Source organism: Panthera leo, chromosome F2, assembly GCF_018350215.1.
Source record: "Panthera leo isolate Ple1 chromosome F2, P.leo_Ple1_pat1.1, whole genome shotgun sequence".
Taxonomy (NCBI): Eukaryota; Metazoa; Chordata; class Mammalia; order Carnivora; family Felidae; genus Panthera; species Panthera leo.
The window spans coordinates 30,046,049-30,061,246 of record NC_056695.1 but is presented as its reverse complement, the minus strand read 5'-3'; the positions used below and the strand labels follow the sequence as shown (position 1 = coordinate 30,061,246).

General features: G+C 36.5%; 1 protein-coding gene across 1 annotated transcript; it reads left to right on the top strand.

Annotated features, from left to right (window-relative positions):
- Positions 1–7,405: 7,405 nt before the first annotated feature.
- On the top strand, positions 7,406–11,373 carry LOC122210923 (myelin P2 protein). Its single transcript, XM_042923882.1, has 4 exons — positions 7,406–7,505; positions 9,690–9,862; positions 10,195–10,296; positions 11,323–11,373. Exons 1-4 carry the CDS (start codon positions 7,433–7,435, stop codon positions 11,371–11,373), a joined length of 399 nt encoding a protein of 132 aa, XP_042779816.1. The 5' UTR covers positions 7,406–7,432.
- The last annotated feature ends 3,825 nt before the right edge of the window (positions 11,374–15,198 follow it).

Genomic DNA, 15,198 nt, shown 5'->3' with positions numbered 1-15,198 from the left:
CCCATGCTAGAATCAGACTTGTCTGTTACCCCAGAGATGCACTGCAGTGAAGTGAAATGAATGGGGTTGGAGAAGCAGTGAGAGCCAATTGAATCCTGCTTCTGTCGTGGACACCTATGTGAGCAAGCGTGAGCTGTTTAACCATTTTGGTTTTCTCCTTTGCAAAATGGAGTCTATTTGCTTTACAGAGTTGTGTAGTTGGAAAATTAGGGTGAAATATCAGGAAACAACCTAATCCCAAACCTACAGGTTCTTAAGATTTCTAAATTGAACATTTAGGGAAAATACAGTGTGTGTATGCATGTATGTCCACCTGTGTGTGTGTGTGTGTGTGTTTGTGTGTGTGTGTGTGTGTGTATGTAAATAATACTTTCTCTCAAGGCCTTTATACCATCTCAATTATTGAAAACATTTGTAAGACATAATTAAGGAAATAAAGTAGGAAAAAAGGTAGGCTATCTGTGTAATACATGATTAGAAAATCACCTTAACTGTTATGAGTTTATATTTGTTCCTTATGAAATAAAGCTAGACATGCTAACGCTTCTCACTATCCTTTGCAAGTGAATTATTTTTCAGGGATTCCTTTCTCCCATCAGCTGTAAGGGAGCAGATGGGCTAAGTCCTAAAAAGTATTTCCTATGGCTCTTTATGCTAATGCCTGAAAAGTACAGCCTACTTTAATGCTGTGAACGTCACTTTCTCACTAAGAGGAAAAAATGCAAATTGAATAAAAAACTGTGGCCAGCTTAGTATATGCTGTAATGACTAACAAAAGAAGCTGAGATGCAGAAATTATCTTCTATTTCCTCCCCAGTGAATAACTTTAATTCTCAGGTGTTCTATTAGGAATAATGATTTGAAATCTTAGACTAGATTTTGCAAGAGGCCATGTACGTTACAGTCTAGTAAAAACAAAGCTTAATGCATTGTTTGGAGGAATGAGAAACTACTTCCCTCTCTTTATTGCCATTCAACAAAAGACAAGCTATTAACCACCTTTGAGCAGTGTAAATGTCACAGCAACTGTCACCATAGCAACCAAAAGATAGAATATCCACTGGTGACTAAGGAGCTTACAAGAAGTGATTTGCATTAAGACAGCAACTATAATCTCAATATTGTTAAATGTAGAGAAAAACACTTATCTGAAACATGTAATAGGAAGATATCAAGCCTGAAGTGCCATTGTCACCTTCTGTCAAATAGCTGTCTCCGGTGGGGGCACCAGATGCCTTAGTGGCTGAGTTCTAAAGATAAATGAGATCATCAGTCTCAAGGCATCTGGTGTCTAAACAATTTCACAAGGGATCTTCCTACATAATAATGGTTCATTGGCTCTTTAGTGATATCCTCACTACCTCCATCTGCAAATGATAAAAAATAATAATTGGGAAAAAGGAAAATAATAATTGGATATTCTAATATGTCTCTGACCATTTGTTTAATGTCTCTCTTCCTAACTAGGATATAAGGCCCCTATGGGCAGGAACTGTTGCTGTTTCACTCACCACGTTCTCTCCAGTGCTACCTCAGTTCAATAAATTTGTGTCGAGTTATTGTCTACATGCATGCAGGTGAGAATACATCCAATGAGTCTTGGAATCAACTTATGTGCACTTTCCTAGTGGTGTGCTATGGTCTTGTCATCCTGGACACGGAAAAAAGCGCCACTAAAAGAGTGACCAGTGAGGGAATGAGTGCTGCCATTAAGTTTCACACTTAGACGTGCCCCACCGCCTTTGCTTTCTCCATGCTTCCAGTGTGTGTGAAAAAGGCAAGAAAAAAAAGGCAGGGGAGGGAGAGGAGAGAAGGAAGTTTAGCAGAACAATATTATTGATCATAAGCACCAATTTTAGATGCTTTCATGTTATTTATTATCTGATTTAATGCAAATAATAACCCCTATAAGTAGAAAATTTTGTATTTTCTTCATTCAGTCGGTCAACAAATATTTATTGAGTGTCATGTACTTGGGATACTACACGAGTGAAATCACATGTTTTCCCTGCTTGTATGGAATCAAGACTTCAGTGGGTGATATACATATTAATCAAATAACATCCAAAATTAATAAAAATTGCCATTGCAGTAACTGTTAAATGATGTTATACAAGAAGAAGTTAAGAAAGATGATTGAATTGAAATCTAAAGGATGTCAACCCAAGGGTAGGAAAATATGATTGAGCTGAGATTTAAGGATTAAACACATGGGAGTGGTTAAACATTCCAGGAAAAGAGAAGAGTACATACGAACACCTGGTGAAAGCAAGTTGGAAATTAATACTTTCTTTCCTATTCTCTGGAAGATTTTGTGTAAGCTTGGTGCTATTTTTTTCGGAAATATTTGTAAGAATTCATTGGTGAAGCTCACAGGCCCAGAGTATCTTTGTGAGAGCAATTTTAACCATAGTGATAATAATGGATTTGGGAGTATTCACATTTTTTGCTTCTTGTATTATTTTTGGTAAATTGTGTTTTCTAAGGAGTTTATAAATCTCTTAAAATTTTTGTAACGTTTATTTTTGAGAAGAGAGAGACAGAGCATGAGCAGGGGAGGAGAGAGAAAGAGGGAGACACAGAATCTGAAACAGGCTCCAGGCTCTGAGGTGTCAGCACAGAGCCCGACGCGGGGCTTGAACTCACTGACCGCGAGATCATGACCTGAGCAGAAGTTGGACGCTTAACCGTCTGAGCCACTCAGGCGCCCCTGTCTCTTTTAAATCTTAAAGTTTATTGGCATGAAGTAGCTCCTATTATTTTCTTATGATCTTTTAAATTACTGTGTTATATAACCATAATTTTTAATACCTATAGGATATACTGATATATCCTTTTTTATTCCTGCAATTAATAACTTTTACCCTCTCTCTTTTTAAGTCCATCTTGCTAAAAGTTTGCCAATTTTTATTAGTCTTAAAAATTTTTGGTCTTAGGTGAAAAAATGCTCAACATCACTCATCATCAGGGAAATACAAATCAAAACCACAATAAGACACCACCTCACCCCTGTGAGAATGGCTCACATTAGCAACTCAGGCAACAACAGATATTGGTGAGGATGCGGAGAAAGAGGATCTCTTTTGCATTGTTGGTAGGAATGCAAACTGGTGCAGCCACTCTGGAAAACCGTATGGAGATTTCTGAAAAAACTAAAAATAGAACTACCCTAGACCAAGCCATTGCACTACTAGGTATTTACCCAAGGGATACAGGTGTGCTGTTTCGAAGGGGCACATGCACCCCCATGTTTATAGCAGCACTATCAACAATAGCCAAAGTATGCAAAGAGTTAATATGTCCATTGATGGACGAATGGCTAAAGAAGATGTGGTGTATACACACACACACACACACACACACACACACACACACACACACACACACACAATGGAGTATTACTCGGCAATTAAAAAGAATGAAATCTTGCCATTTGCAACTACTTGGATGGAACTAGAGGGTATTATGTTAAGCGAAGTTAACCAGGCAGAGAAAGACAAATATCATATGACTTCACTCATATGAAGAATTTAAGAGACAAAACAGATGACCATAAAGGAAGGGAAGCAAAAATAATATAAAAACAGGGAGGGGGACAAAACATGAGAGACTCTTAAATGCAGAGAACAAACTGAGGGTTGCTGGAGGGGTTGTGGGGGGGGGGATGGGCTAAATGGGTAAGGGGCATAAGGGAGGACACTTGTTGGGGTAAGTGCTGGGCGTTGTACATAGGGGATGAATCACTGGAATCTACTCCTGATACCACTATAGTACTATGCTATAGTACTATAGTATATGCTAACTAACTTGCTTGTAAATTAAAAAATAAATTTAAAAAATTTAAAAAGAGAAAAACAAACAAATAAATAATTATCAAACAAATAAGTGGAAAAGCGCTTCCAAAAAAATTTGGTCTTGATGATATTTTCTATAACATGTTTGTTTTTCTTTTTATCCGCTTTGTCAATCATCTATCTCTATTGACTCTTGTTTCTTTTGCTTTTTGAGCGTATTTTCCTGTCTCTCTGTTCTATTTATTTTTGATTGACAACGTATGTGAAAAAATTGTAGAAATAATTTAGACTTATGGTGACATTATCTTCTTTTGCTTCTGGCCGGTAGCGAGGTTCACTGGCTGTCCCGATCATACTAAACTAATTTTGAGAATGGAATTGATGCTAGCACAAGCCTGTTTAATTCACCTTCTCCCCTATGCTGCAACCTTTCAATGTCCCAAACCAAAGCATGATGACGAACCAGGACTCTCCCTCATTGTTCCCCTAACTCTGTAACACAGTTATAAAAATTCTTCAGACTTGTGCCTCTCACTTGCCTTTTGCAGAATTCAGAGATCATAGAAAGGCAGCAGCCCCAAATATTGGGACTGTTCCTCTGGGCTTTCCTTTTTCACCCAAATCCTAGACCCTTAATTTTTCTCTGCCTTTGTGTAGTGTTGATGCCTTGAAGAATTTTTTAAAAAATCATCCTTCTTTTCTAAGATGTTATAGTTGTAAAGTTAGTTTAATTTCCTCACCTATTATGAGGATGTGAAAATTCTAAGGTCTTTTTTTGTTTTCTCAGTTATTAAAAACATGAACATTTAAAAAATGGCCATTATTTATAGTGACCCATTGTTTGACATATTTTTCTTGCCACCAGTTATGATCCCAGTATTGCTATTTTGCAAATAACTTCAGACTATGTACTAATTTTAATATAGAAAGTAAGTTCCACAAGGGCATGGAATTTTATTCAATGATGTTTAACCTTGAACAGTGCCTAACACTTAGTAGGCTCTCAATATTTTTTGCAATTAAATGAATGAAAGGAATGGAGTCAGATTTTTGGCACTCAAATGGGTGATCATGAATTCTTTGTTCATTTACCATAGGATGATTGGTTATCACTTTCCCAAATATATAATGGGATATAGCTTGAAGACAATATGTGAGAGATATTTACCTAACATATTATCTAGAGCAAACTTTCTTTATCTATTTTGTTTGGACCTCTGGACATTCTCTTCAGTGTATGATTCAAGTAGCTCCCCCTTTCTTGAGAATTTACATAGGCAATAAATCTATGAAAGGTGAATCCATGCTGTAAACAGACTACATTTAGTTCAAGTATAAAAATGTGTATCTAGTTATAATGTGGCTCTGGTGTTTATTATCCACTCTTTGTCACTAGGATATTGATAGCTTTCTTAGGTAAGAGTGACTTAATATCTTAATCCTGGTTTAGTTTGGATCTTCTCTAATTGCTTTGATCTGTGCCTCTGGTTCACATATGAGTCTCAGAATTTTATTTTGGTATGAATATATCTGGTTAATTCTAGAAGTCAGTATATTGCTGATAAGCTAAAATAGAAAATTCTTTTGTTTAAAATTGCTTCAAAGTTACAAGCCTCGCTAATATATAGCTCAATGTTTATATTTTCAATCCACAGCTATTCCTATAAGCAACACAGGAACTGCTGAAAATTCATATAGCTCTCCTATATCAGTCACTCTGAATACAAAGGCTCAGCTCAAGTGGGATGGTTTGAGAGTCTCACAGATTTAGGGAGAACACCTAAATGTTGAATGTTTAGCTTCACTTCTCAATTAAGTAGGGTAACGAAAATTTTTTTGAAGGCACAAGTGATACCATCATTCATTTTTATTAAGTGTTTTGGTTAAGAAAATAACACATTTGCTAATCAAAAGCCCTTTTTTTCATAGCTGTTTCTTCTATTCCAGTACAATATCCTTCCTCCAGTTATATTCTCTTGGGTCTAGGATTGGGTTAGCTGATTAGCTCAGGAAGTTTTCTAGTCACTATTTCATTTCCACTTTGAGTTATCCACGCACGAGTAATGTAAGGTGAGGCTTGGAATCACTGTATAAGATTCCATATTTTTGACCCAACCTGGACTCTAACCACATAGGTGCAATGGTTATGGCACAGCTATAACATTTGTAACCTAAACCCTAGAGGCCAGCAATTCTACCTGTTATGAGCAAACTGATCATGGGATATTTCCCCATGATGAATTTCCCACTGTTGTGAATAGTGCCAACCTGTGTACAAATACATAAAACCTAGTAATATCCGTTGTCTTACAATCAGGATTAATGCCAATCTAGAAAACCACTAGGAAAAGGCATGACAGCAAAAAGGTATTCCCAAGAGCAACATTTATATTTGAAGTGGTTTTATATCTGCTCCCCGGGGTCAAAGACTGAGGCTCTGATGTACCATAGTAGTCTGGATGACTCATCTCTTGACTTTGTCCTCTACTGATTTGGGGGGTGAGAATGAATGTCTCTATCTAGTCATGGGGATGTCAGTATGATCTGACCTTTGGCCAAGGCCTTGGTGCATATGTGGTATAAAGGGAGCAGTGTCAGATAACGGTCCAGAGTCCAGGCTGGGGAACAATGCAAGTTCAAACCTCCAAGTTACCTAACCTCCCCAAGCTTCAGTTTTCTCATTGGTAAAATAGATGTAATAATAGTACCCAATTCTGGGAGGTGTTGAGGGAATTCAGTGAAATAATCCCTGACAAGCAGTTAGCACAGTGGCCCGTAACAAACTCTCAATATACATTAGTATTATTTATATAGAAAGTCCTTCTCTTTATAAAACTGAAGATTTATTTTAAAGTCTTTACATTCAAAGTTGTTATATTAACTAAGAACCTGCTTAATTTAGACTGAAAGGTTTTTTTAGATGAAAATCTTTGCTGCGGTCTAAGAGCGTGTTCTGGTGCTACTTCTTGTCCATCCATGAATACAATTTCTGTGCTCTGTTGTAATAGACTGACCGTATTGTCTGCCCACTCAGCCCGCCTGGGATATGTGAACTATGCCAAGCCTCCCTTACCTATGAATACTTCCTCACACTGGTCCCCTGCATTTCTCTCCCACTACATATTTGAGGCGGATATCACAATACTCATGGACATTTTCCTCCCTTTCTTCTCTTTCAATAAGAATTCTTAATTTTGCAGACTCAGGATTGAGAGTGACCAAGATGCCTAAACACACACACACACACACACACACACACACACACACACACACACACTCATTCATGCTCATATAATTCAATTTGGCATAAGATTCAATTCATGGAGTCTTTTCCAAAGCATTAAGGACTAAGCACTTCTTAAAAATGTAAGATTGACCAAAAAAATTTTTTGAAGGTTCAAATAGTACTCTCATTGATCTTTATAACATTTTTTGGAGACTAAAGGAAACATTATGTGGGGCTTTCTTTTGTCCTAATGGACGATTCATTGCCGAGTCCTGACACTGCTTTTCCCCATTGGGTCTCTGTGAGAGTCACATGCTTTGGACATCTTTGAAAAGAATCTTCTGAGGCTTCAGCATCTTATTTGAATCTCCTGAATCTCATCTAGAACTGTGTTGAATTCTCATCCATCGCAATGAGCAACAGATTCCTGGGCACCTGGAAACTCGTCTCCAGTGAGAACTTTGATGATTACATGAAAGCTCTGGGTAAGAAATGTTTTTGTTTTTCTGGTTGAGAAGATCATTTTTGAGAAAGCATGACTATTTCCTTTTAATTCCTTTTCCAGGACTCTGGGAAAGTACAATCCTTTTCTGGAATTAGTCTTCTATTGTGGAATTCAGATAATTTATTTGCATTTTGCTTGTGGATATTTTAATAGATTTTAACCTAAATAAGAGCTGCTTAAATATATGGAACTTCCACTGATTTCAAGAGTAGTTTCATATCAGTAGGGCTTTGTTTTCAGACCTAGAGGAAAGAAATCTTAGAGGCTTAGTCAACCCATCCTCTGGCTTTTCTGAAGGTTAGTTTTATAACAACTGAAGTGCTCATAAAATAGGCAGTTGAATATACTAAAGTGAATAGAAAACCTCAATCTAAAATTTTAGTGTTTAGCTAAACCAGAAATTTACACTAATTTCGGACTTTCCTGGAATTGGAGCAGTGGATGAAGATGGAAAATCCAGTCATTTGTTGTATCAGCTTTATTTTATACTAATTCTAGGGAATGTTTGGGGCACCTGCATGGCTCAGTCAGTTAAGCTTCCGACTTTGGCGTAGGTCATGATCTTGCAGTTTGTGAGTTTGAGCCCCACATTGGGCTCTCTGCTATCAGCCCAGACCCCACTTTGGATTCTCTTTCTCTCCCTCTCTCTCTCTCTCTGCCCCTCCCCTACTCTCTCTCTTTCTCCCTCTCTCTCTCTCTCTCTCTCTCTCTCTCAGAAATAAATAATAAACTTAAAAAAAAAAAGAGAATGTTCCATATGAGCACAATAAGTTTGAAGAGTCTTTGGAAATTTCCAGAGCTGTGTAAATATAATAGAAACTGATGTCAAATGACCCAGGTTGCCATGTTTGTCAAAGTGTCTGTAGCTTTACTTAACTGTTCAGAAAGCTTATGAGAAAGATTCTATTTTTAGGTAAAATGAGCAAAATCATGTTATGTTGCCTAGAAAACTATGAGAACCCATCGGGATAGATCCATACTACGAGGTTGGTTAGATTTATGGACGTGACTTAATATCTGAGGAAGAAGCAAAATACAAGAGTCTCAATGAAGGACTCCCTAAGTATGTCATTTTCAAATTTAGAATGCATAAGATCACCTAGGGGTTTGGTAAAGTATAGATTCTCAGACTCTACTGCAGAGATCATATATATATATATATATATATATATATATATATATATAGACATAGACATCTATTATGAAACATAACAATTCATATATACACATATAAGCAAAACTAGTTTTTCCTTCATGTATTCTCTCATTTGACATTTCTTTTCCATGTATTTCTATAGCCTTAGTAGTAACAGTAATAAAACAGGAATCTAGTTTTGTTTTCTTTTTCAGATACAGAAAATTAAAAAAAAAAATCAGTTACCTATGATCATTTGCAATGGTACAGATCTTGAAGAAAAATGGAAAGTTTTTTCTTACCAGCTAAACTTAAGGGCCAGAAAAAAAAATTTCAGAAATGAGATTCTATTAAGGATGTGGGGGCTTTTCTATATCCACAATATTACTGAGGGGAAAAATCATAGAACAGTGTATATCTGTCACAGTTTCACTTAAAATATACCTATACTATTTATAAGTAAAACCAAAATGCCCAGAATGATCCACAGAAAATATTAGTGATTTTCAAAGTCTGTGGGATTGGATGTGGTAAAAGTGGATAAATTGCACTATTTAGGCTGAACGCTTTTACTTAAAATCTGGAGACGTTACTTTTGTAATACTAAAACCTCAGATATTTAAGTCTATGGACATGTATTTCCACGAGGTGGTTAAACCACGAGGTCCTTGGTAGTGAGTGACCGTACCTGCCATCTCCACACCTGAGACACAACTGAGCGTAAAAGGTGGCCATTCAGGGGTCCCTGGGTTACTCTGTCAGTTAAGCATCCAACTCTTGATTTTTGCTCAGTCATGATCTCACAATTTATGAGTTAGAGCCCACACTGGGCTTTGCATTGACAGTGAGGAGTCTGCTTGTGATTCTCTCTTTCACTCTCTCTCTACCCCTCCCCACTCATGCGCGTGCTCTCTCTCTCTCTCCCTCAAAATAAAAAAATAAACTTAAAAATAAAAGAAGGTGGCCATTCATAGTCTCTCTAGGTATATCTCTTGGTCAACATAATTCTAACACTATCTTGATTTTCAGGTGTGGGGTTAGCTACCAGAAAACTGGGAAACTTGGCCAAACCCCGAGTGATCATCAGCAAGAAAGGGGATATTATAACTATAAGAACTGAAAGTACGTTTAAAAATACAGAGATCTCCTTTAAGTTAGGCCAAGAGTTTGAAGAAACCACAGCTGACAACAGGAAAACAAAGGTAAATTTTAATGTTTCTCTTCAAAGTTGGATCAGTCTGTGGCTCAAGAGGATTACTCCTATTAGTGTTCAAAAGGGTAGACCTACTTCATTCCACTGAAAATGAATGTGACTTGGGGGCACCTGGCTGGCTCAGTCACAAGGCTCTTGATTGTGAGTTTGAGCCCCATGTTGGGAGTGGAGCCTACTTAAAAAAAAATAAAATAAGGTAAAAATAGAAAAATGAATGTACCTCATGAGACATCTATTATGAAAACAATTCAATACTGAATGAACGGCTCCTTTAATCAACCAAAGTCCAAGCAACTTGATTATGGGAACTTGTCTTTGCAGAGCACTGTAACCTTGTCAAGAGGCTCATTGAATCAAGTGCAGAAATGGGATGACAAAGAGACAACAATAAAAAGAAAGTTGGTGGATGGGAAAATGGTAGTGGTAAGAATATTTTCACTTCTAAATACAAAAATAATGCTATTTAAATAGAGAAACTGGTTATATATTTTTTTCGAAATATTCTTTTTTTTTCCCTTTGCAATACAAATAGATAAGAATGTCTAAGAATAAAGTCAGAGTTAATGATTAGGTGATATTTTAACCATGAAGACTCAGCGATGAGTACTTCAAGTATAGGTCCAAGGTTTTAGAAATAACAAAGCCCATTCATTATTTTAGAAATAACACCTAAAATAATAGTAACGTCAAAAAAGTATGCATAAATATCACCAGTTTGGATTCACAAAGAGAAAAACAAATCTAAGTTTTAAAAGCAAAGTATTCCTGAACAGCTGAATTATAAAATATTTGTAGCTAAGTGTGTTGCTTTCAAGAATCCAAAGAACTTGAACTAAACCAGGTCAATAATTTAAGCTCAGCTCATAGGAAACCCTCTAGTCAGCAGATAAGAATGATGACCAGGGTTGCATGGGATGGCCTTTAATGATTTAAGTTTTTGCTTCTGTGCTTACTAATACATACAGTGAACATAAATTCATGTAATTTTAAATGTTTTTTTTTCCCTGTAATTTAGAGATTCTTATCCCTACCTACAATATAGATTTAGATGGGGAGCGAATACCAATATATGGCCCCAACACAGATCAATTAAATGCAAATCTCTGGGAGGGGAAGAAGGAGCCATCAGTATTTTTAAATGTTCCTCAAATGATGCAGCTATGCATACAGTTTTGAAATCCACTTTTAGTAGAGTCAAATGCATGCAAATTATGCATAAAAACCTGCCACTTTAAGAAAATTCTTCTATAGTAACATAGATTGACTTCAAAACTGTTTCTCCTATTTCAATTATTATAATTCTGAATTGCTGGAGACTGACACATTGATGTTCTATTTCTTTCTAAGTTTAATATTCTGAGCTTGTTTTTATTTTCTGTTGCTATTTGCAAATTTGCCGTTTTCTAGTTTGAGTTTTAGATACTCAATGAATCTCTCTCTTTTCTTAAGGAATGTAAAATGAAGGGCGTGGTCTGCACCAGAATTTATGAGAAGGTCTGAGAAAATCATTTCCTCATTGAAGTGGCATTTGATCATTTGATGTTGGAAATCAACGGTTTTTGTTGGCAAGGCCCGACTACACTGCAATTTGTTTGTTTTTGCTTTTGTCTTAATAGATCAGAGAGGTAAAGGTCTAAACTGAGGATTAATCTAAAATTCAGTGTTGTTGAAACATTTTCGATTTGCATGCATTTCCTTACTGTATTAAAGTATGTATACTGGCCACACCTAAATACTTGATAACGTCATTTAGTGATCTGTGAAATTCTAACTTATGTTGTACTTTGTGCATCGAAGTGCAAGTAAAGCAAGTAACTGGATAGTAAAAGGAAGTAAATGTATTGATCGGGGTAGCAGGAGCATAATGGGAAGAGGATCAGAAGTGAGACAAACTACAAGGAAAGGATTTAAGTCAGAGTTCTATCCCAGTGAAAAGGGCAGCCTCTACTCAAGCCAATTGTTTGAAAATTGAGGGGTAATTTATGGATAATGAAATGCACAGATATTAAGGGTAGAATTCAAGCCATTGTGACAAACGCACGCACCCATATAACTCACATCCTGATCAAGATAGTGGTGCCTTTCCTTAATCCCAGAAGGTTTGCTCATGCCTCTTCCCAATCACTGTCCTGCCCTGTCCCATTTCCACCAAAAGCAAGTAGCGATTTGGTTTCTATCATTTGGTTTTGACATTATACTTTTCTTTCATGTTTGGGTTTTTATACAAAGAATATTATTTTTAATCCAAAAAAGTATACATTTTTTAAATGAAAAGGTAACCAGGAAAATTCTTAAAATCTTTTTTCTTATTTTTTTTCTAATGTTTATTTATTTTTGAGAGAGAGAGAGAGAGAGTGTGAGCAGGGGAAGGGCAGAGAGACAGAATCCGAAGCAGGCTCCAGGCTCTGAGCTGTCAGCACAGAGCCCAACACAAGGAGACTTGAACCCTCGAACGGAGAGATCATGAGCTGAGCCAATGTCTGATGCTTAACTGACTGTGCCACCCAGGTGCTCCTTAAAAATCTTAAAAAGAGGATAACAACTGCTTCCATTCTACGCAGTATGAGCTATCACTTTGTGCATGTGGACGTAATAGTACTCATCTGTAACCACAGTGCTCATACTTTTTTTGCATTCTGCTTTTTGTAACTTTCACAAGGATTCTTCCACATTTCAACTAATGATATGCCATAATTTATTATGGTTCTATAATACAACTGTTCTATTCTTATGTTATGCCCAGTTTGGAGTTATTACAGATTATTTTGCAAAAATTGCCTTCATGTATATATCTGACTGTGCCGACTACTTTTTCTAGGAGAGGGATCACTAAATCAAAGAATATAGAAAACCTGATGGGTTCTTAGTAAATATTTCTGCATTGCTTTCCTGAGCGTTGTCACTGATTAGCGACGATGTAACCAGCAGTACACACATATAGGACAATGTATGAACACACATCCTAGGCTAATAATAACAGCTACCAAATGTTATATGTGTACTGTGTGCCAAGTTCATTTACTCTCTATCAGATGATTTACATGTCATGTTGCCATATTTAATATAACTTCACACAACAACCCTAGCAGGTAGATCCTATTATTATTCCCACTTTATGAAAGAGGAAACAAGTGTAGAGTAACTTGTGCAAAATCACAAAGTGATAGAGACAGGATTTGCCTCTGTCTGAAGAGAGGCCAGTTGCTAAACCTTTATTTTGCCTCCTTGGCAACACCTCTCTATTAGAAACATGTCTGTTTCTTGTAGTATCTCTAAAGGTGTGCCATTAGAGATTATTTTTGCCTGTTCTTGGATTTCATATAAATGGAATCATACATTATGTGTTCTTTCTGTTTGCCTTTGAAAACTCAGCATAATGCTTTTGAAATCCATCCATATTGTTGCATGCATTAGTAGTTTGCTCTTTTTATTGCTAAGTAGTATTCTATTGCATGAACATATCACAGGTTGCTTATCCATTCTTCTCTTAAGATAACTGGCCTATATCCAGTTTTTCGCCATGATGAATAAAGCTACTATAAACATTCTGGTACAAGGCTGTTGGTGGACCTCTGAGTTCCTTCCTTGTATAAATAGCTGGGCATAGAATTACTGGGTCCATTTGATTTTTCACAGGCAGGAAGTGTGACTGCTGTGCCCAAGTAATAAACTATTTCAGATGTATTGTATGACTGAGCAAATGAGAAGTGTGTTGATGTTGTTAGGGGCCAGGATTTCACTGTGGAAGAGGAACATAATGAATGAGGGGGGCAGGCAAGAGAGAATCATGTGAGAATGGATTGGAACAGATGTAAATTTATGGTTTCTAAGGCATGCGTATATTTGTGCATATGTGTATTAATTGTACATGCATACCTGCATGCATTTATGTGTGCGTATATACACATATTTATGTGTATGTGTATATACACCCATATATTTCCTAGCTCAATCTGCCCAAAGAGCTTAGAAGCAATGACACCTCAGTAGGAATGAGACCACTTAGTGCCCAGACCTTGGTGACTAATATCATTTCCTCTAAAAGGAATGAGGATTCCTTGGAGAAACAACTAATTCTAATGGGATGTCAGGGTAGGTACAAGATGAGCCTGAAATATTTTGTTATACCAGAAAGTAAGGAAGTGTTTAAAAAAAATAATAGAGGCAAGCCACCAAAACATGGAAGCCAGCTTGGAGGTGCTCCCCTTGGTAAAAACTGGGACAATTTGAAAAATAATTGAGAAAAATAATAACTTATAAATCATTGAAGTAAAAATAAGGATCTATGAATCCATAATGATAATAGGGAGAAAGAATGCCATTGGCTGACTGGTAAATATGGAAGGAGTGTTAGAAATGGAAGTCATCATTATTCAACCATCACTGTAAATATTGGCTCAGGCAAGAATTGCCAATGAATGCTAAATCCAGAGGGAGATTTTGATTAGGAGAAGGATATTCATTTGGTAAGAAACTATCTTAAGAAAGTATCTCTTCACAGACTGATGATTAGTTATGAGGGGAAAAAAGTTTAACTTTGCAGTGGAAAAATTGGATAACCCCTTGACTGGGTAATCACCCCTAACATTACCAATGAGGGGCAGAAGAACATGTGCCTTCAAATTTGATACCCTGAGAAGGAACATCATTTAGGTAGTATTTCAGCCTGGAATCCTTATCTGGATCTAATCACTGGGAAAGATCAGACAAATTCCAAATGAGGAACATTCTCAAAAAAAGAGGAGGGTGGTGTTGGTTGAATTCTTCAAAAACATCATTGTCATAGAAGACAAAGAAAGGCTCTGTGGAATGTTCTAGATTAAGTTACATTCAGAATATGACTGAATACAGTAAGTGATTCTAGACTAGATCCTGTACTAGAAGTAAAACAAATGCTCCAAAGGACGATATTAGGTTAATTGGTCAATTGAAATACAAATGGTAAATTAGGTTTGAAGTGTGCTATGTTTATGTAAGAAAATATCCTTATTCTTGGGAAATACACACTGAAGTATTTGGGGGTAATAGGCCATTATATATGCAATGTACTTTTTAAAAAAAACTCAGAGGAAAAGTATGTGTGTTTGTGTGTGTGCACACATTTAGTACATACATCCATGAAGAGAGCAATTGATAAAGCACACAGGGTAAAAATATGACTAAAAGCTACACGTGTTTTCTTTGTAATAGTTTGATTCTTGCAACTTCCCTGCAAGTTTAAAGTTATTTCCAAACAAAATCCTTAAAAAAAAAAAAAAAAAAAAACCAAACAAACCTGCCCTTGGCAAGTCTTCTTCTGTCTCTGGGCATTCGGTCAACACATGT

What these genes read in the sequence shown, in the direction of transcription:
- LOC122210923 (XM_042923882.1), top strand. Translation starts at nt 7,433, where the DNA reads ATGAGCAACAGATTCCTGGGCACCTGGAAACTCGTCTCCAGTGAGAAC. An exon ending in TGATTACATGAAAGCTCTGG is followed by an intron (nt 7,506 to 9,689) that starts GTAAGAAATGTT and finishes CTTGATTTTCAG; the next exon opens with GTGTGGGGTTAGCTACCAGA. An exon ending in CTGACAACAGGAAAACAAAG is followed by an intron (nt 9,863 to 10,194) that starts GTAAATTTTAAT and finishes TTGTCTTTGCAG; the next exon opens with AGCACTGTAACCTTGTCAAG.